The sequence below is a fragment of the Dryobates pubescens genome, chromosome 11 (genome assembly GCF_014839835.1).
Source record: "Dryobates pubescens isolate bDryPub1 chromosome 11, bDryPub1.pri, whole genome shotgun sequence".
Taxonomy (NCBI): Eukaryota; Metazoa; Chordata; class Aves; order Piciformes; family Picidae; genus Dryobates; species Dryobates pubescens.
This window is the reverse complement of record NC_071622.1, coordinates 28,259,706-28,279,086: the sequence shown is the minus strand read 5'-3', so window position 1 is coordinate 28,279,086 and position 19,381 is coordinate 28,259,706. Positions and strand designations below refer to the sequence as shown.

Sequence of the window (19,381 nt, the reverse complement as noted above, 5' to 3'; positions counted from 1 at the left end):
GACTCAGAAATGATTAGGAGGAATAAAAACGAGGGTGATAAGCAGCAAAAGCAGCGGCACAGCCAAGGCTTGGACTTGGCATTCATGGGTGAAGGAGCTGAGCCTGGTAGGAGCGATGTGGGTGATGCCTGGGGGTCAGAGTCATGGCAGTCCAGAGGCAGAGAACGGATGAATGCCTCCATGCAACTTCATCTAAGGGTTCAAGGACAGATAAACACAAGGAGGAAAAAGCTATGTAAGCTAGAAAATGATCTAAACCCAAAAGTCTGGAGGTTAAAAAGCACAGAAATAAGTGACAAGTGCCAAAATCAAGCTGAGGCCAAAGCCTTGGCTTTCCCCAAATGCTGTCAGGGCAGCTGAGGTGGCACAAGGCTCAGTGTCCCCTTCCCTTCACATGCCAGGATGCCTCCAGACATCCCAGCTGGGGGGGGTGGGTCTCCCCAGGGGACAGGCACCCAAACCTGGCATGGTGAGGGATGCAAACAAACTACCCTGGCGCTAGCACAGCAGTGTGTCCCTGCAGGGCATTTCAGAGCAACACTGAAAGCATCAAAATCACCACCTCTCTCTGACATTTGTGTGTACTGTGCAATGCTCACCCCTTCAGCTAAGGTTTGGGGTATGTTCTTCTTGAGATGCCTTCTGCCTTCCACTCTGCTTATTTACAGCCCAGTTATTTTAGCTTGTCCCTTCACCTATCTGCCCTTGGGCTTTGTGCCTTGGACTCCTCCATCATTTACCCATCAGTCATTATCCTGCTCTGCTTCCCCTGGGTATTGTGTAGAGATTAAAGCTTCTGGGCTGCTCTGGTACAGTAGAGATGGGGCATAACCAAGGAGGATAACTGGAATGACACAATCCCAGTATCCCAGCATGATGGGATTTGGAAGAGACCTCTGGAGATAATCCAGTCCAACCCCCCTGCTAAAGCAGGGGCACCCACAGCAGCTTGCCCAGCATCACAATGGCCAGCTGGGTTTGGAAGCTCTCCACAGAAGGAGACTGCAACCTCTCTGTGCAGCCTGCTCCAGGGCTCCAGCATCCTCACAACAAAGAATTTTTCTCTTCCTGTTCAGATGGAACCTCATGGGTTCCAGTTTGTGCCCATTGCCCCTTGTCCTGTTGCTGGGCATCAGTGAAAAGATTCTGGCCCCATCCTCTTGCCCTTCACCTTTTAGCTATTGATCAGTATTGATAAGATCCCTCCTCATTCTGCTCTTCCCCAGGCTAAACAGCCCTAGGTCTCTAACCACGAATGTCTGCTTGGAATGAATGTCACTGCTAGTTTGTCACCCCACTAGATCTGTAGTTATGCTGTGATAAAGATTTGGGGACAATTAATAGCCAATGTGCAGCCTCAGGTAGTGCTGGCTGCCTGACTACCCAGGGAAGTGTCTCAACCAGCATCTCACCCCATCCCCAGCTCTGCAAAGCTCAGACACGTCACATCCCTGCTGAATCCATCCCAAGAATTGAACCTTCTCCAAAAAGCGAAAAATAAAAGGGAAAGAGCAAAGATTTGGTTTGCACTCGCTGGATCAGCCCTGCCGACTCCGGATCCCACTCCATGCCACATTTTAGAAGATGTGATATGTCTGCCTCCATCCTCGTCCTTCCCTGAGTCTCCCTAATCCCAAATAGCACCCGGCAGCAGTTCCCAGGCAGCAGCCTCCCAGCCCATGGCTGTTGTCACCCCGTGACCCGGGACCGATGACGAGCGGCAAGTGGAGGGCGTTAGGGATCGCAGCCGGGCTCCCCATCGCTCTGCCGCAGGAATTGGGAGAGGAGGAGAAGGATGCACACCTCTGAAGAGCAAGGTGAGAGCTTTGCCATGAGTGGGGCACGGTGGAGGGAGAGCCAGAGGGTGCCCCACCGACAAAGGGGCTGTTGTTTATGGCAGGTTTGTGCTGAGTAATCACCGGGGTGAAGCGACAAATCCTGCCCGAACGCCGCGTTATGCAATACCTCGGAGGGGACCGCGCTGCAAGCTGCTGCTCCTGCCAGGGTAGCACGTCGGGATGGTAGGGGGCTGAATTTGGGGGATGTCTACTTGGGCTTATAGCCGTGGCAAACCTCCAGCTTCCTCCTGCACTGTGCTGCCTCAAGAACTCCATCGGCACCTCTTCTTGCACCCCAAAACAGGGGGTTGTGTATGGCAGGGCTGGGTAAAGCCAGCTGGGCATGGTACCTATAGGAATCAAAAATAAAGTGATTTTCAGGCTTACATCTGCACTGTAGCTTATATCTTGTAGCTCAGATTTGGTAGCTTACAGCTTGTAGTTTATATCCCTTAGCTTAGGTCTTGTTTAGATCTTGTAGCTTATATTTTGTGGTTTAGATCTTGTAGCTTGCATTTTGTAGCTTATATTTTGTAGTTTGCATCTTGGGTCTTATCCCTTCTATTTGCTTACTTATATTTTGTATCTTATATCTTGTAGTTTATGTTTTGTGGTTTGCATCCTGGGTCTTATATTTTGTAGCTTACACCTTGTAGCATGCATTTTGTTAATTATATCTTGGAGCTTACATTTTGGAGCTTAGATCTTGCAGGGTTTTTTTCCTAGCTTACATTTTGGAGCTTAGATCCTAGAGCTTGCATCTTGGAGCTTGTATTTTGTAGCTTATATTTTCTAGCTTACATCTTGTAGTTTATATCTGGGAGCTTACATCTTGGAGCTTGTATCTTGGAGCTTGCATCTTGCAGCTTATATCTGAACACAACTATACTTCCTACAAGAAGGTGTAGTTGGATGTATTGAAGCATTTAAGAGCTTCTATAAAGTACTGACATCCAGCCTTTTGCAGCACAGCCATTGAGGCTGACCTTCAACACCCCCACTCCACCCCCCTCTCCCCAATTTTATAATGCAGAGGCAGTCACAGAGCTGCTTTCCCTTTAAAATCCCTACTTCAGGCCAGAAAAGAGGAGAAAAAAAAGCTAGTTACATGCATACATCATTGCCTGAGCCATGATCTTGCTGAGCCAGCCCCAGCCAGGGTGCTCTGGAAGGGGACAGCAGGGAAAGCCCACTCCCCACTGCTGACACAGGTAGGTGTTTATCCCCCTTGACAACACCCCTGGGAGCTCCACCACTTTAAATCAGGCCATACATTAACGTCTTACTGATGTATTTGTGGCTTGATGTTACTATAGTTTTATTTTGGATACTACCAAGCAGAGCAGGAGAAGGAGGAGGGGGAGAAGGAGAAGAGGGAGGGATATTTTGGAGAGGCCCCCCTCTGCCCCAAGCTCTGCAAACTCCATTTATTCACCTCTGCCTTTTTGGACTAGGCCTCCATCTTCTGATGTCCCTTCAAGCATGGATTTCTCTTAGTCACAGCCTTCCCCAAGGGAAAATAAATAATAAATCATATAAAAAAAAGATTAATCATCGTGCCGAGTAATCGAGATGGCTCAGGCAGCATGGAGACAACCCGGGCTGCACTATATTTAGCTGGCCATGACACAGCCAGCTTGTTTATGATCCCAGAAAATGCTTCCTGGAGCTGTTGGATGCAGCATATAGGAGCAGCCTTTAAGGAGGAGCTGTGTGCTGTCCTTGAGCGCTGGGTTTTGCCTGCATGCCCACCGGCAGCCTAAGCACCAACCTTTCATTGCTGACCCCACTAATCCTACCCTGCTGCAGATTAAGGCTGGGGCCTCCTGCTGCACCCTCTCTGCACCCATCCCAAAAGCTGCATCTGGGGGGTAGGATTTCCTAAAATCCATCCTGCTTCACTGCAAAATTAGGATGGTAGCCCTGGGGGATGTGTGGGAAAGGGGGTTCCAGGAGCATGTGGTGGAGAGTTTGTCACACAGATGTGCTGCTTAGGTTTTGATATCATGGGGCAAAGCGTCCTGCTGCATCTGCTTTGCACCCATCCCCAGGGTGGGCAGGGGGACAGGGTAGGATTTGCTAAAATCCATCCTCCTTCACTGCAAAATTAGTGTGGTAGACCCAGGGCATGTGTGGGAAAGAGGACTGAGGGATCATAGCAGTAGAGAGTTTGGTATAGAATAGAATAGAATAGAATAGAATAGAATAGAATAGAATAGAATAGACCAGACCAGGTTGGAAGAGACCTTCAAGATCATTGTGTCCAACCCATCAACCAATCCAACCCACCTAATCAACTGAACCATGGCACCAAGCACCCCATCAAGTCTCCTCCTGAACACCTCCAACGATGGTGACTCCACCACCTCCCCAGGCAGCCCATTCCAATGGGCAATCACTCTCTCTGTATAGAACTTCCTCCTGACATCCAGCCTAAACCTCCCCTGGCGCAGCCTGAGACTGTGTCCTCTTGTTCTGGTACTGGTTGCCTGGAAGAAGAGACCAAGATCTGCCTGTCTACAACCTCCCTTTGGGTAGTTGTAGAGAGCAGTAAGGTCACCCCTGAGTCTCCTCTTCTCCAGGCTAAGCAATCCCAGCTCCCTCAGCCTCTCCTCATAGGGCTTGTGTTCCAAGCCCCTCACCAACTTTGTTGCCCTTCTCTGGACTCATTCCAGCAAGTCAACATCCTTCCTAAACTGAGGGGCCCAGAACTGGACACAGTACTCGAGGTGCAGCCTAGCCAGTGCAGTGTATAGGGGCAGAATGACCTCCCTGCTCCTGCTGGCCACACTGTTCCTGATGCAGGCCAGGATGCCACTGGCCCTCTTGGCTGCCTGGGCACACTGCAGGCTCATGTTCAGTCTACCGTCGACCAGTACCCCCAGGTCCCTCTCTACCTGGCCGCTCTCCAGCCACTCTGACCCCAGCCTGTAGCACTGCAGAGTTGCGCTGCTCAGGTTTTGGGATCAAAATTGGGATATCATGGCTCATGGCCTCGGTGCTGACACCACAGGGCTGTTTTACCACGTCCCCAGATCTGCTTGGGTGGCCAGTATTTGCCTTGCTAAGGCAGTGAGCATCATCAGCACGTGAGGGATGCAGCAAAGGGTATAACTCAAGCATCTGTAGCAAACAGCTGGAGCCAAAGAGATGGATGCTCTCCTCCAGAGATGGGACATGTCTGAAACCAATGTGGAGCTGCTCATAGGCAAGCTGGTCATTGCTGGGTGTGTGGCATTGCACAGCCCTCAGATTTGGAGGAGAAATATCCCTTGTAGTGAACATGGTCTGGCAATTCCAGCTGGGACTGTACCAGACCCAGACACTCTCACTGCCATCCACCGCAAAAACTGGATTATAGATGTTTTTCCAGGGGTGGATAAAGCAGCCATGGGAAGCTCTCCAGATTAAAATGCTATAAATACTGCTTTAAAAAAAATTAACATAATATTTCTACTATATTATGAACTCTGTGGTGATTTATGGTAGAATACTACATGAGTTTCTGTTTTGGTAGGCACTGTAAACAACAGAGAGAATTCCTTCTCCTGAAGGAATTGTCTTCAGTAACCAGTTCAGTTCCCTGTAGGGAAGCTGAGGCAAGGGCAGGATTTTCTCCAAATCCTCTGAAATGGGAGCTTTGGCATGCAGGAAACTTGTGAAGTTTATTCCCTTCTCTAGACCACCTTTTAAAGGAAAACTAAAAGACCCAAATACTTGAATTCCTTTTCCAAGGAACAGTTTTAATGGAAAACTTTGCCGAAAGAGCAGTTTGCTTTCTAGCCAGCAAAGGCTCCTCAGCAGTATGGTGGCTGTGTGTGGGTCTTCCTCAAGGCACCACAGGGTAGGATGTGGGGAGGTTCTCTGACTCTGCACATCTTTACTCCTGGTATTTGTTTTCATAGAATCATTTTGGTTGGAAGAGACCTTTAAGATCATCAGATCCAACCATTTTTCACCCCAAGAGACTACTGAAGGTATTTAAAGTGAAGCACGTTCATGCTCCCCAGCCTGGGAGCCACAAGGTATAATTATTTTAAAGCCACATGGTGCAGACTAGGCCCTGTGATATTACTTTAATATATGTGATCATAAATTCTTTCTTGCCCTAAATGACAATGAAATTCCAAGCTGGATCTGGGTGAGATTGTGAGTTTCCTCCAGCTCTATCACGGAATCACAGAATCATGTCAGTTGGAAAAGACCTCTAAGGTCATTGAGCCCAACCGGCAACCTAACACCACCATGACCCTTAAACCATGTCCCAAAGTGCTGTGTCTACACATGCAGGATTTTTGAACACCTCCTGGGATGGTGACTCCACCACCTCCCTGGGCATCCTCTTCCAATGCCTGACCACTTCTGCAGAAAAGAAATTTTTTCCTAATACCCAACCTAAACCTCCCCTGGCAAAATTTCAGGCCATTTCCTCTCATCCTGTCACTTCTTACTTAGGAGAGGAAACCAACCCCCACCTCTCTACAGCTTCTTTTCAAGAAATTGTAGAGAAATTGTAGATCTCCCCTCAGCCCCCTTTCCTCCAGGCTGAACAACCCCAGTTCCCTCAGCTGCTCCTCACCAGACCTGTTCTCCAGACCTTTCACCGGCTTCATTCTCCTTTGGACCCACTCCAGCACCTCAATGTCCTTCTTGTCATGAGAGACACAAACCCGAACCCAGTACTCCCCACCATTCCTGGCACGAGGCTCTTTGCAGCCTCCCGGAGAGCATCCCACGGCATGGAGCATCTCTAATCGAGCTCTTACAGCAGTGCAGGAGGGATTGCTGGGAGAGGAAAATTGCTTTAAAGCCTTTTTTGCTGAGTCAAGCACAGCTTCAGCTCAGTCTTGACAGAGCTTTTCTATTGCTTGATGTCTTGAAGGCATCCCAGCAATGCACTCCCAGACAAAGCCACCAAGCTGTGGGATCCACAAGAAGAGGTTGATTCACAAGAGGCTGATTCAGTTAGTGGTGTAGGAAATAGTAAAGGGAGGGATCGGTATCTTTTATGGTGTAAATGAGGAGAAGGATGAGGGCATTCACATCCAGCCTGGGGGCTGTGACATCACTGAGAACCAGACTCCTGGCTCATGCACGACTGAATTTACAGCCTGCATCCAAAGTCACGATGATCTGCTGCAAGCGATTCCCATGCCAGTGCAACTGGGTGTCTTATGCCCTTGAATCAGGTCCCAGCTGTTCTCTCAAAGCTGCAGAGCACAGTGTGGATTGAAAGCAGCAGTGGGGCAGACAGCATATGTAGGGTCTGCTGTGGAAATTAGGAGCAGATGCAAATCTGATCCCAAACTGCATCAGCTAGGTGTGGTGCACGACCTGTAAATCAGAAGATCATGGAATCACGGACTGGCTGGGATTGGAAGGGACTTTAAAGGTAATTTAATCTAACCCCTCTGCACTCAGCAGGGACATCTGAACTAGAGCAGGCTGCTCAGAGCCCCAGACAATCTCATCTGCAATAGTTCCATGGATGGGGCATCTCCCACCTCTCTGGGCAACCTGGGCCAGGGTCTCACCACCCTCAGTGTAAAAAATGTCTTCCTTAGATCCAGTCTAGATATTGTACCCTGAGACAGACACCATTTTGTACTGTTCTGTACACCAGCCAGAACAATCAACCCCTGATAATGGAAGTTTTCCTACTAATATTAGATTTAAAAAAATCATACTACTAAAATCTGTAAGAAGGTAGAATCACTTTAATGTGCCACCACCACCTGATGAGGTCCTGAGCAACCTGATCTAGCTGGAGGTGTCCCTGCTGACTGCAGGGAAACTGGACAAGATGACCTTTGAGAGTCCCTTCCAACCCAACACAATCTGTGATTCTGTGAGATGTGCTGGGATTCTGGCAAACCTTCCTGTGCTGTCAGACCCACCTCTATCTTCCTATCATTTCTCAGCTGGACCTCAGTTATATATCCATGAGAAACCATTCCTTTGAAGCTTGGAGTGAAAATAGCATCCTTTGGCCTGTTCCCTCAAGGGAAACTCTCATCCAATGCATCCTAAAATGGAGGTAGTGGCAGGAGTGGGAGCGGTGGGCTAGCATGGCATGGGCTGGCAGTGCCACCTGTGATTTCCCTTCTGTTTTTATGGACTCACTGTGTGAAGATGTCCTTGGTTGGAGCTACCTGAGAGCAATGATTTGACTATTTATATCATATTGTTTGCAGGAGTCTGACCCTGAGCTCAGCAGCAGTAGTTGGATTTACTCCATAATACACAGAATTATAGAAAGGTTTGGGTTGGAATGAACCTTCAAGATCTAGTTCCAACATCTCTGCACTGAGCAGGAACATCTGCAACTAGAGCAGGTTTCTCAGAACCCCAAATAATCTGACCTGGAATGGTTCCAGGTATGAAACATCCACAATCTCTCTGGAAAAACTGTTCCACTGCACCACCACCCTCACAGTGAAGAACTTCATCCTTACATCTCATCTATATCTCCTCTCTTTCGTGACTCGCTAGTGTAATGATTTTTCTCCTTGTCGTCCCACCACCCATTTTCCATAGCAAACAATCATGTGCTGAAAATAAATCCCAAATTACACCTTGGACTTATTTTTTTTCCCCTTTAAAAAAGCAAAGATTTTGGCAACAGATTGTTTGAAATGTAAATCCTAATGCAAGCTGCAGCCCATAAGTGCAGGAGTTGGCAATTAAGCTCTGCAACTCGTTGTAAGTTGCAAGCAGCCAGGTTTAGCAGGGATGAGATTTTTCCAGCATCTGTGTGCTTCTGCCCTGGTGTTTCTCCTCTAGCAGGGGTCACACACATATCTCCAGGCTGGCACGGAGGGGTGTACCCAGATCTCTCTTGGTGTAAGCCACTTACAACCCAGTGAATGGGGAATGATGAATGAATGGTACGTGGGCATTAAAAGGCAGTTCCTCTGCCCTAGTGAGGCCTGGGAGTGCTGGTGGGCACTGTGTGCCAGATATGGGCTCTCAGGGCAAAGGCGGCAAATGGTCTCCTGAGGTGCACACAGAAGAGTGTGGACAGCAGGTTGAGGGAGGTTATCCTCTCCTTCTACTCTGCCCTATTGAGGTCACATCTGGAGTATATTTTCCAGTTCTGGGCTCCCCAGTTCAAGAGACAGGGAACTACTGGAAAGGGTCCAGGGGAAGCTCCAAAGATGCTGAGGGGCCTGGAGCATCTCTGTGAGGAGGAAAGGCTGAGAGACCTGGGGCTGTTGAGCCTGCAGAAGAGCAGCCTGAGAGGGGATCTGATCAGCAAGAGCTAAAGAGAGGGGGGAAAGAGGATGGACCCAGACTCTTGTCAGTGACAGGACAATGGGCAGTGTGCACAAACTGGAACCCATGAGGTGCCATCTGAACAGAAGGAGAAACTTCTTTGTTGTGAGGGTGCTGGAGCCCTGGAGCAGGCTGCCCAGAGAGGTTGTGGAGTCTCCTTCTCTGGAGAGATTCCAAACTCCCCTGGCCATTGTGATCCTGGGCAAGCTGCTGTGGGTGCTCCTGCTTTAGCAGGTGGTTTGGACTAGAAGATCTCCAGAGGTTCCTTCCAGCCTCTACTATGCTGGGATTCTGTGGTTCTGTGAAAATACCTGATTCTTACCTTTTTATCTGATTTTGGCCTGAGGAATTGCGTGAATGGCTGTAGAGCCTCCAATTTTCCAACAGTCTGAGAACTTCCTGAGTGACCAGTGACACATAGCTATTTAATGGCCCCTCATAGATTTATTTTTCCCATATATTTCTCCACTCTCTTTCTGAATCATGGACATTTTTAGTATCTACAGCAGCCCTTGGCAAGCATCTCCACAGCTCAACATTGCTGAGGAGCCAGCGAAATCCTTGAGTACTCTGACACAAGTTTTGGGCCACAGTGAGTAAGTTGTGTCTCATCCCTGACAGCTAACAGGACTAAAAGGCAAGAAGTAAAAAATCTGCAGACACAGCAATGCACTTCATGGTGTATGCTGTCATGGAGAGGAGAAGATGGGAAAGAAGATAAGAAGGCAGTCAAAGATGAGGCACATACTAAGTCGGTGGAAACCAAAATCATGCTATGCAGGCATGCAGGCTCTCTGATGTGCCCCAAATGACTTGGCAGATGAGCAAGGCAAGATAAATCTCATCTAGGTTTCTGACAGCATACAGTGAAACGTGGTGAGACCCCATCTGCAGTGCTTAGGCCAGCTCTGGAGTCCTCAACACAACAGAGACAGGGCCTTGTTGGAGCAGGACCAGAGGCCATAGCAATGATGGGAAGGCTGGAAGCTCTCTGCTGTGAGGCAAGGCTGAGAGAGCTGGGGTTGTTCACCCTCGAGAAGGGTCCAGGGAGACCTTCTGGTGGCCTTTCAGTGCTTAAAGGGGATGATCAGAATGCTGGGGACAGACTCTTGATCAGAGCCTGTTGTGACAGGACAAGGAGTGATGGTTTGAACTAAGAGGGGGAGATTTAGACCAGATACAAGAAGATTTTTTTTTTACTTTGATGGTGGTGAGGTCCTGGCCCACACTGACCAGAGAAGTGGGAGATGCCCCATCCCTGGAACCATTCCAGGTTGTTTGGATTGTATGACATAGCCTTAGTTAGCTGTTGGGACTTCTGAAGTGGGTCTTGGAAAAAAAGATACCAAAAGGTCCTAAAAAATTAAAGAAAAGGACAACCCCCTTTTAAGGTTTAATTGTTTTGGCTCTCACCATGGCTTTGCTTTTGTTCCTCACCATGAGTGAAAAGCAATACTCAAAGTTGACAAGAACCAGGTGATTTAAGTGGAGAGCAGCAGATACAATTAGGAGGCAACACCTTCTCAAAGCTAATTTAAATGGTGCTCAGAAGAAGGGCTTGGTGGATGTAGTCAGTTCCATTGCTTTTACTTAACCAGAGTCAAAGAAGTGGCCCTTCTTTGAAATGCTGGCAGTTGTGATGGTCTTGAACTTCCAGGGAGTGGAGATGCTTGTGTTAGTGCTCTCTGAGGAGGGGAGCAGTGAGACGGACTCTTCTCTGACGAGTATCATGGAATGGTTTGGGTGGGAAGGGACCATCAGAGATCATCCAGTGTAATGAATGAGTACTTGTTAGAGTAAAATTGGTATGGGGCAGGTCTAGGAGGAAAGAGCCAATGGACACATGGGGTGGTGCTTTTGCTTTTTCTGCTAGAAGAGTGTTGTAAGAACTGTGGACAAAGCTAAAACCCATGGGGCATGCTCTTCTCTGCCCCACTGGCTCATAGTGGAGTAACTGAGGAAAAGATTGGTTTTACAATTGGTCTATTTTTATCAGGAGCTGGGGTTTTGGGGGGGTAAGCATCATGCTGAGATAGACACAATGCTCTGTCCTGTCAGTTCTACAGCCAACTAAGTTTTGGGGCAAGGAAGGTGCCTGTTCTACACCAAACTTTGGTTTGCTAGGTAGATGAGGCATCAAAAATCTTGATGCTTTGCTATCTAACGTGTCCAACAAGGGCCATGCTGTAGGTCTGGGTACCAAACAACACAAAAAAGTGGTGGATGGATTTTTATTTTTTTTTCAGACCATTGGTAGTTCCTCAAATTCCTTCATTTTGTGTGTTAGAGCCTCCTTCTGGTAGCAAGATGGTTCCTAGCACAGCTCAGATCCTTGGGGATGTGGCAGTGTGTGATGGGCTGGGGGTACCTGGTTGCTAAAGGGTTCTCCAGAATGTAACCATGGCTAAATGCCACCTTGCAAGGTTTGAAGGAAGATGAGCAGAGACAAAGAGCTTGTGTGGTCTGGGTTTTTTTGAAGCCCATTTGTTAATGGAATGCTGAAGGTAGTCTGAGCTCAGGGGTCTCTGCATTAAGATAAGTTAAGGACTTGAGTGCTTTGAAGAGGGAAAAGGCAAAAATGTTAATTCTCTAGAGTGTGTTTTAGTGACTCATTGTCCCCCTGCAAGGAACAAGGTGTGTGTAAGTGTGAGGAGATGGGCAAGATGAAAGAAATCATTGTACCTTGGACTGCAGAGAGGAGGAGCTGCCCTATGCAGCAGTATGGACTGGAAAGATGAATTGCGCTTGAGGAACGAGAAAGTTGCTTGAATTGTAGAGTTGTAGGATCATTTAGGGTGGAAAAGACCTTCAAAATCATTGAATCCAACCATTAACCCAGCACTGCCAGGTCACTACTAAACCATGTCCCTCAGCACCACATCCCCATGGCTTTGAAACATCCCCAAGGATGCGGACTCCACCAGTGCCCCGGGCAGCCTGGGCCAGGCCTTAACAACCCTTTTGGGGAACAAATTGTTCCTCATGTCCAACCTAAACCTCCCCTGGTGCAACTTGAGCCTATTTTCTCTGGCCCTATCACTTCTTCCTTGGGAGAAGAGACTGACCCCTGCCTGGCTCCAACACTCTCAGGAGTTGTGGAGAGTGAGAAGGTCTCCCCTTAGCCTCCTTTGCTCCAAGCTGAACAATCCCAGTAGCCAGCACAGCTGATACTTCCTATATATACCTCTATGCACACACACCTGGGTTTAGACTTCTTGGAGAAACACTTGGTGTAAGAAGAGTTTATTGCTCACAGCAGAGTAACTTTGGGAAAAAGGTTTAGTTTATTGAGTTCTAAAAGTGCTGCTCCAGGTATTCAATTAATTTTCAAGTTCTATTTGTAGTTCTTGCAACACTCCATGGTTCAAATGAATTAATGATGAATTCAGAGTGTGATATTTCACGTTAACTGTTCATTTAGTTGGAGGAGAGGTGGAAAAAAAATAGAATTGCACCTCAGTGCAGTTGGTTCTTGATTACAGCAATGAAAAGAGACTTTACCCAGGAGAGCCTCAACCTAGACAGAGCCTTATAGGCTGGCAAATCAATTGACATTTCCAAGGTCAGAAACAGGGAGAGAGTTTCTCTCTCTTGAGTCTTAAGCAACATACAATCCTCTTTAGCACGTCATTAACATCTCCCACAGCCTTGGTGGCACCTGCCAGCCTCACCACTCTGACAGAACCCATCTACATTCTTTAGGATCATTAGCCACCACTCAGTAAAACCACAGGGATACTAATGAGCTTTTCTAAGTAGCTGATTCCTTGGATCATTCTTTCTGTGCTCCCTTCTTGTGAGGGTCATGTGCAATTTAGCATGTTGTTTGGTTTGGGTTTTTGTGTGTGTTGTATTCTTTATACTGTAGTCCTCCAAAAGAGAGAAACCATGTAATCTTTCATTAGCTGAACCCCAAGGAAGACCTAGGGGAGACAGGAATATCACTTCATATGTTCTCTTCAGCTAAACCTCCCATAGGGCTGGAAAATTCATGGGTAAGTGTAGCTTCAACTGAATCCCACACAACATGCATTTATGGTAATTACAAGCAGGGTTGGGACTCTGAGGCCTGTTTCCTTCTCCCTCCTCTGCCCCAGGACCCCATGGAGAGGCTGCTTGGTCCCTACTTGGTGTTTGTGCTGAGGTTTTGCAGAGCCCTGGAGCTTCAGGCCATGTTGATGACTCCCCTTTGTGAGTCCTCAGAGGTGGAGCAAGCTATGATCCCCCAAACTCTGGGACAGAGGTGGACAAATGTGTTAACACTGGGTAGGAGATGTTGAACAAAAGATGTTCTCTGAGACTCCAGTAGGCAGAGGAAGGATAAATCCTGGACCTGCTCTGGTACTTGTAGAAGGACAAGATGTAATTCCTGTTGGATTGAAACTCTCCTAGTGCTCGTGCTCTTTTCCCACAAGAACATTTTCTGCAGGACTTTCCTTCTGCTGCCAGATGCAGACAGGCTCTTGCTCCTCACCAGTGAGAGGTGACTTCTGGATTTAGATATAAAATTTTGTCTGAGATGAGCTTCTTGAGCTGATAGATGAAGGCAAAAGAGCAGGCTAGAGACCACCAGTGATGGTTATGATATATTATGCAGGGTGTTGTGACAGGTTCCCATCCTTGTCCTCCTCTGACAGTGGCCACCACTGTGAGTGCTGGTGGAAACACTGCACAGCTTTAATGTGCCCCCATCACTCAACTACATGGGGGGGTTTATTCAAGCTTTGAGCACCCAAAGTAGATGGAAATCATAGAATGACTTGATTTGGAGGGAACCTTCAAGATCATCTAATTCCAAGCCCACTACCATGAGCAGGGACCCCTTTCACTAGACCAGGTCGCTCAAAGCTTTATCCAGCCTGGTCTTAAACACTTACAGCTTCTCTGGGCAACAGTGTCTCACCACTCTCACAGTAAAGAGCTTCTTACTAATATCCAATCTAAATCTACCCTGCCCAAGTTTAAAACCACCTTGACCTCCCCCCAAAATTCCCATTTTTATCCTAGGTCATAGGAATTCCTAGGTTGCCTAGAAGAGACTAAGGGACATGATCCCCTATAAAAATACCTATGTTTTTAACTTTTCTGTATTGAATTCCTGCAAGCAGGTGACAAGAGGAAATGGGATTTATTTCTGCTAGTGAGTGCAGCAACCCATGTTTTGGTCCCTGCAGACTGAGGTATTAGGAGACCAGCAGGCCAAGGAAGGTTCCTTCCCCCTCTACTCTGTTCTGATAAAGCCATATCAGGAGTACTGAGTGCAGTTCTGGGCTCCCCAGTTCAAGAGAGACAGGGAACTACTGGAGACAGTCCATTGGAGGCGCTAAAGATGCTGAGGGGCCTGGAGCATCTCTGGGAGGAAGAAATGCTGAGAGACCTGGGGCTGTTGAGCTTACAGAAGAGCAGCCTGAGAGGGGATCTGATCAATGCTCAGCAAGAGCTAAAGGATGTGGGGGGGGGCAAGAGGATAGGGCCAGACTCTTCTCAGTGGTGTCTAGTGACAGGACAAGGGGCAGTGGGCGCAGAATGGAACCTAGGAGGTTCCATCTAAGCAGGAGGAGAAAATTCCTTGGTGTGCGGGTGCTGGAGCCCTGGAGCCGGCTGCCCATAGAGGTAGTGGAGTCTCCTTCTGTGGAGAGATTCCAAATCCAATTGGCCATAGTGATGCTGAGCAAGCTGCTGTGGGTGCCCCTGCTTTAGCAGGGGGGGTTGGACTGGATGATCTCCAGAGGTCCCTTCCAACCTCCACCATGCTGGGATGCTGTGATTTAGTAGTGAGGGGGTAGAACACACACACACCTCTAACCTGAAGTTCAAGCTGTTACTGCTGCCAACTGCAAATTGTTTATGTCAGGTTAGTTCATTCTAGTTGTTGCTTGCAAATCTGCTTGTATTTTTCCAAGAATATTCTGGGTCACAGATGGACTCTGTCCCCACTGCAATATACAATTGTAGGAGTTATATAAACAATAGCACATGAGGAGGTATGGTCAGAGCAGCTGCCCACTGCCCCGGAGTGCTGAGCAGGAAAGTTGAGGTCACATGCCAGTGATATTTCAAGCTATGGTTATTGCTACCCAAGTGCTTATTGATGTTATGGCTTCAGAAGCAAACCACACTATTTTTCTGAGCAGTGGACTTTCCCTTCATCAGCAACTGCTCAGGGAGGAGCAGGAGTTGCCCTCTCTGGAGGTATTTAAAAGACATGTGGATGTGGTGCTGAGGGACATTTAGTGGTAGTGGCTTAGTAGTAGTCAGCTGTGACTGGGCAGGTTTAGACTGGACATTAGGAAAAAAAAATTCCCAGCAAGAGTGGTCAGGCATTGGAATGTGCTGCCCAGGGAGGTGGTTGAGTCACCAACCCTGGATGTGTTTAAAGGTGGTTTGGATGTGGTACTTGGGGATATGGTTTGGGGGTGAACCTTGTAGAGTAGGGTTATTGGTTGGACTTGGTGATCCTCAGGGTCTTTTCAAACCTGAATGTTTCTGGGATGGGATTGTGACCTCTCTAGGTGAGTGGTTGGACTTGATGATCTCAAATTACTCTTCCAACCTCTTCAGTTCTATAATTCTATGACTCCAAGCACACCTGTGTCTGGATGCTCTGGCTTCTCTTTGCTTTTGTTTTACCATAATTTAAAAAGAAATTACCACTACTGAACAACTTCAAATTAATTTTCTTTGGAGCATCCCCCAGTTCCTTGGCTCTACATCAAATGAAATGATGATCTACTAGCCATGGCTGCAAAATGTGTGGAGCTGAGAGATGGCTCATCAGTTGTTTGAGGACACACTTTGTGTTGGTCTAAAATCTGTTTACATGTGAACAGCTGAAAATACATCAGGAAGACCCAACACCAACAATGGCTTAGCAATTGGTGGTACCAGTTCTTCAGCTGGGTGCCTGTGATTTGTGACGTCCTCTGATGACTTGCTCACAGATGTGGTATCACACCAAAGCAGAGATGCTCTTTAGGGTTTTGGAGGCTCGGTGCAGAACAGCCATGCCATACCTCTTCCTTTAGTCTGCGGAATTGGCTATGTCAGACTATAGCTTGCTGACCTTGGCCTGTCTCCAAGGAACGTGCCTGTCACTGGCATGATATATCTTAGTGGTGGTCAATGATTCTGTGATTTGCCTGTCTAGTGGGAATTGTCCCTGCCCATGGCAGGTGGTTGGAACTAGATGATCTTTAAGGTCTCTTCCATCCCAACCCATTCTGTGATTGCTATTTTAAGAACCTCTTCACACCAGCTGTACAGTTTCACCCTTCAAGCTGAAGGACCTCTTTTAGGACAGGGATGCAATTGTCAGAATTCATGATAAAAATAGCTCCAGAGAAGGAAATTATGTAGATCCAGTGCTTTTTTGCTAACTAATCCACTCTGCAGCACTCTGCAGTGCTGGGGCCAGCTCTGGAGTCCTCAGCATAAGAGACAGGGACCTGTTGGAGCAGGGCCAGAGGTTGCCACAAGGATGTGACAGCTGGAAGCTCTCTGGTGTGAGGCTAGGCTGAGAAAGTTTGGGTTGTTCTGCCTGGAAAAGAGAATGCTCCAGGGAGACCTTCTGGTGGCCTCTCAGTGCTTCAAAGGGCCACTCAGAAAGCTGGGGACAGACTTTTGAGCAGAGCCTCTTGTGACAGGGCCAAGGTGTGATCGTTTGAACTAAAGGAGGGAGATTCAGACAAAATTAAAGAATAAATTTTTAATGTTGAGGGTGGTGAGACCCTGGCCCACGTTTTCCGGAGGGGGTGTAGACGCCCCATCCCTGGAACTATTGCCGGTCAGGTTGTTTAGGGCTCTGAGCAACCTGCTCTAGTTGCAGATGTCCCTGCTGACTGCAGGGGCGTTGGACTAGATGACCTTTAAAGGTCCCTTCCTACCCGAACCAGTCTGAGATGATGGAAGGGGACTGGGGCAGGGAGAGACGAAGGGACATTGGGGTTGGAAGTCACTGGGGGGCCCCTGCGCGCTCTCCGCGTTCCCTCCGCACTATTCCCACCCCTACGCCATCCCCAACCGCTCCCACCGGGGCCAGGCTGCCGCCACCGCGATTGCTTCCGGGCCCCGTAGGGGCGGGACGGGGCGGTCCCGGCTGCGGGGATCTGGGCGGCAGAGGAGTGGGGGGGGGGGGGGGGGAAGGAAGGCGGTTCCCGGTGCCGTCCCGCCCATCCCCTCCCCTCGGGGCGGCCGGCAGCGCTCCGCCATCCCCTGCTGCCCGCGGCGCTCTGAGAAGCGGAGGGAGCTTCAGCCAGCCTTTCCACCCTCCATGAGCCTGCTCGGGAGCTACCGGAAAAAGCCCGGTAGTGACGGGTATGAATCTTTGCAGCTGGTGGAGAGCGGCGGCGCTGAGGGCGGCGGCGGAGAGAAGCCCGGGGGCAGCGCGGCGGGGGGCGGCCGGAGCCCGGCTCGGCAGCTGCAGCAGCCCCAGCCCCGGGCCGAGGCCGGCAGCACCATGGACAGCTCAGGTAGGGCCGCTCTGCCCCCACGGGGGTCGCAGACGCGGGGATGTGTGTGGGGGGGGACTCAGCGTGTCCAGAGCTGGGGACAATAGCGGCTCTTTGTCCAAGGGAGGGCGGAAGGGTGGAAGGAGGAAAGCACAGTGGGAATCAGCATCTAATCAGTCATCTGGGTTGGGTCCTCTCTTTACCCCCCTGCTGCCACCCCAGGAGTCAAACAAAAAGGTGGTTGTGAAGATAAAATGGATGGACGGTTAAGGGACTTCCCCCCCCCAAAGATTCTGGGGGGTCTTTTCCAGCTGAAACGATTCTATGATTTATGTCCCAGGATCGGGATCACAGAATCATGGAATGTTTTGAGTTGGAAGGGACTTTAAAGATCATCTAATTGCAACCTCCTGCCAAAGGCAGGGACACCTTCTGCTAGACCCATCAGCATTCCCTTTTGGGGTTTATTCTTCTTGAGGAACTGAGTTGGGTTAATTCTGGTCGATGTACCCTTATTGTTGATGGTTGGCCTTGATTGATGATCATAGAATCACAGAATTATTTTGGTCTTTTCCAAGACCTCTAAGATAGGGACCAACAATTGACCCAAACCCACCATGGCCTCTAAACCATGTCCCAAAGTGCCATGTCCATGTGTTTCTTGAACACCTCCAGGGATGGTGACTCCACCACCTCCCTGGGCAGCCTGTTCCAATGCCTGACCACTCTTGCAGGAAAGAAATTGTTCCTAATGTCCAACCTAAACACCTTCTGGTAGAACTTGAGGCCCTTCCCCCTTCTTCTATCACTTGATACTGGATTTTGGAGGCCTTTTCTAACCTTAATGATTCTATGATATTTTAATCAGGGAGTAGGGGCCCACCTGGTCTTTGGGTGGTAATGGGATAGAGAGTCCTTCACACCTGAAATCACAGCTTCAGATGTATCAGTAATCAATAGTACTCATATGAGAGTGTTTAAGTGATCTTTCCAAACAAACTAGCTCTGGGTCTGGTGGGTTGGATGTGCCCACTGCAGTGAACATCTACAATTTTGCAGAGCACTTCTAAAAATCCAACTTGTCCAGGGAAATACCTGGATTAGTTGAGGGACACCAAAATTTATGTCCATTCATTGCAGTAGTGGCATCTTGCAGCAGTACCTGTAGTGTTCCATGAAAGAAAGGGGTGGTCTAGAGTATCTTTGTTTCAATGTGGTAACCCTCTTCTTGAGGAGGAAACCCCTACTAATGACCTGTGTCTGGGCTTGGGTGGGGAGAGTCTTGCACTGATTTCTTTTCTTGCTTTCTCTGCTGTAATAAGGGTCACCTTTTCTTGTTCCCCATTGCCACCTGAATTTGCTTCCAAGAGATCTTTTGAGGGTTGGCTTTGGTTTGGAGCTTGTTTTACTTCAGAAGTGTATTTGGATCTGCTGCTGAGCCACCTCTGCTAGGCTGGCTTGTAACCACTGTGCGTGTCAGTAGATCCTTGCTCACAGCAGGCTGCTGCGTTACAGTTATTTGGATTCTTACATCAGCAGCAGCCCAGACAGTTGGGTGTTGTGGTCATTAAAGCAATTATCTTGAATGAGTTTCCTCCAGCTGTAAGACCTGAAGGTGTTAGTGCTTTGGAAGGTGGCATTTGACTCTAGCCAGGTGTGGGAGTGTGCTGCAGCTCATGGCAAGTCATAGCTTTTGTCTAGCACCAGCTTGCTGTGTGGTTTGAGTGTTGCTGTTGCAGTTGTTCTGTTTCCTCAAGCCCTCTGCTCCCTGCCAACTGGGGGGGGAAAGTCCTCATACATGCCTTAATTGACAGGATTTGT

At 48.6% G+C, this 19,381-nt stretch overlaps 1 protein-coding gene across 3 annotated transcripts in view; it reads left to right on the top strand.

Annotated features, from left to right (window-relative positions):
* The first annotated feature begins 1,488 nt into the window (after nucleotides 1-1,488).
* Nucleotides 1,489-19,381, top strand: part of DNAJC6 (DnaJ heat shock protein family (Hsp40) member C6) — a 60,012-nt gene continuing 42,119 nt past the window's right edge. Inside the window, exons 1-2 of one of the 3 annotated variants that reach the window (XM_054165282.1) lie at nucleotides 1,490-1,817; nucleotides 17,443-17,581. In XM_054165282.1, coding sequence (XP_054021257.1) covers nucleotides 17,569-17,581 — 13 coding nt within the window. In that variant the 5' untranslated portion in view covers nucleotides 1,490-1,817; nucleotides 17,443-17,568. Of the gene's footprint in view, nucleotides 1,818-17,367; nucleotides 17,582-19,381 lie in introns of those variants that run through there. The other 2 variants (XM_054165281.1, XM_054165280.1) reach the window with 2 other exon arrangements.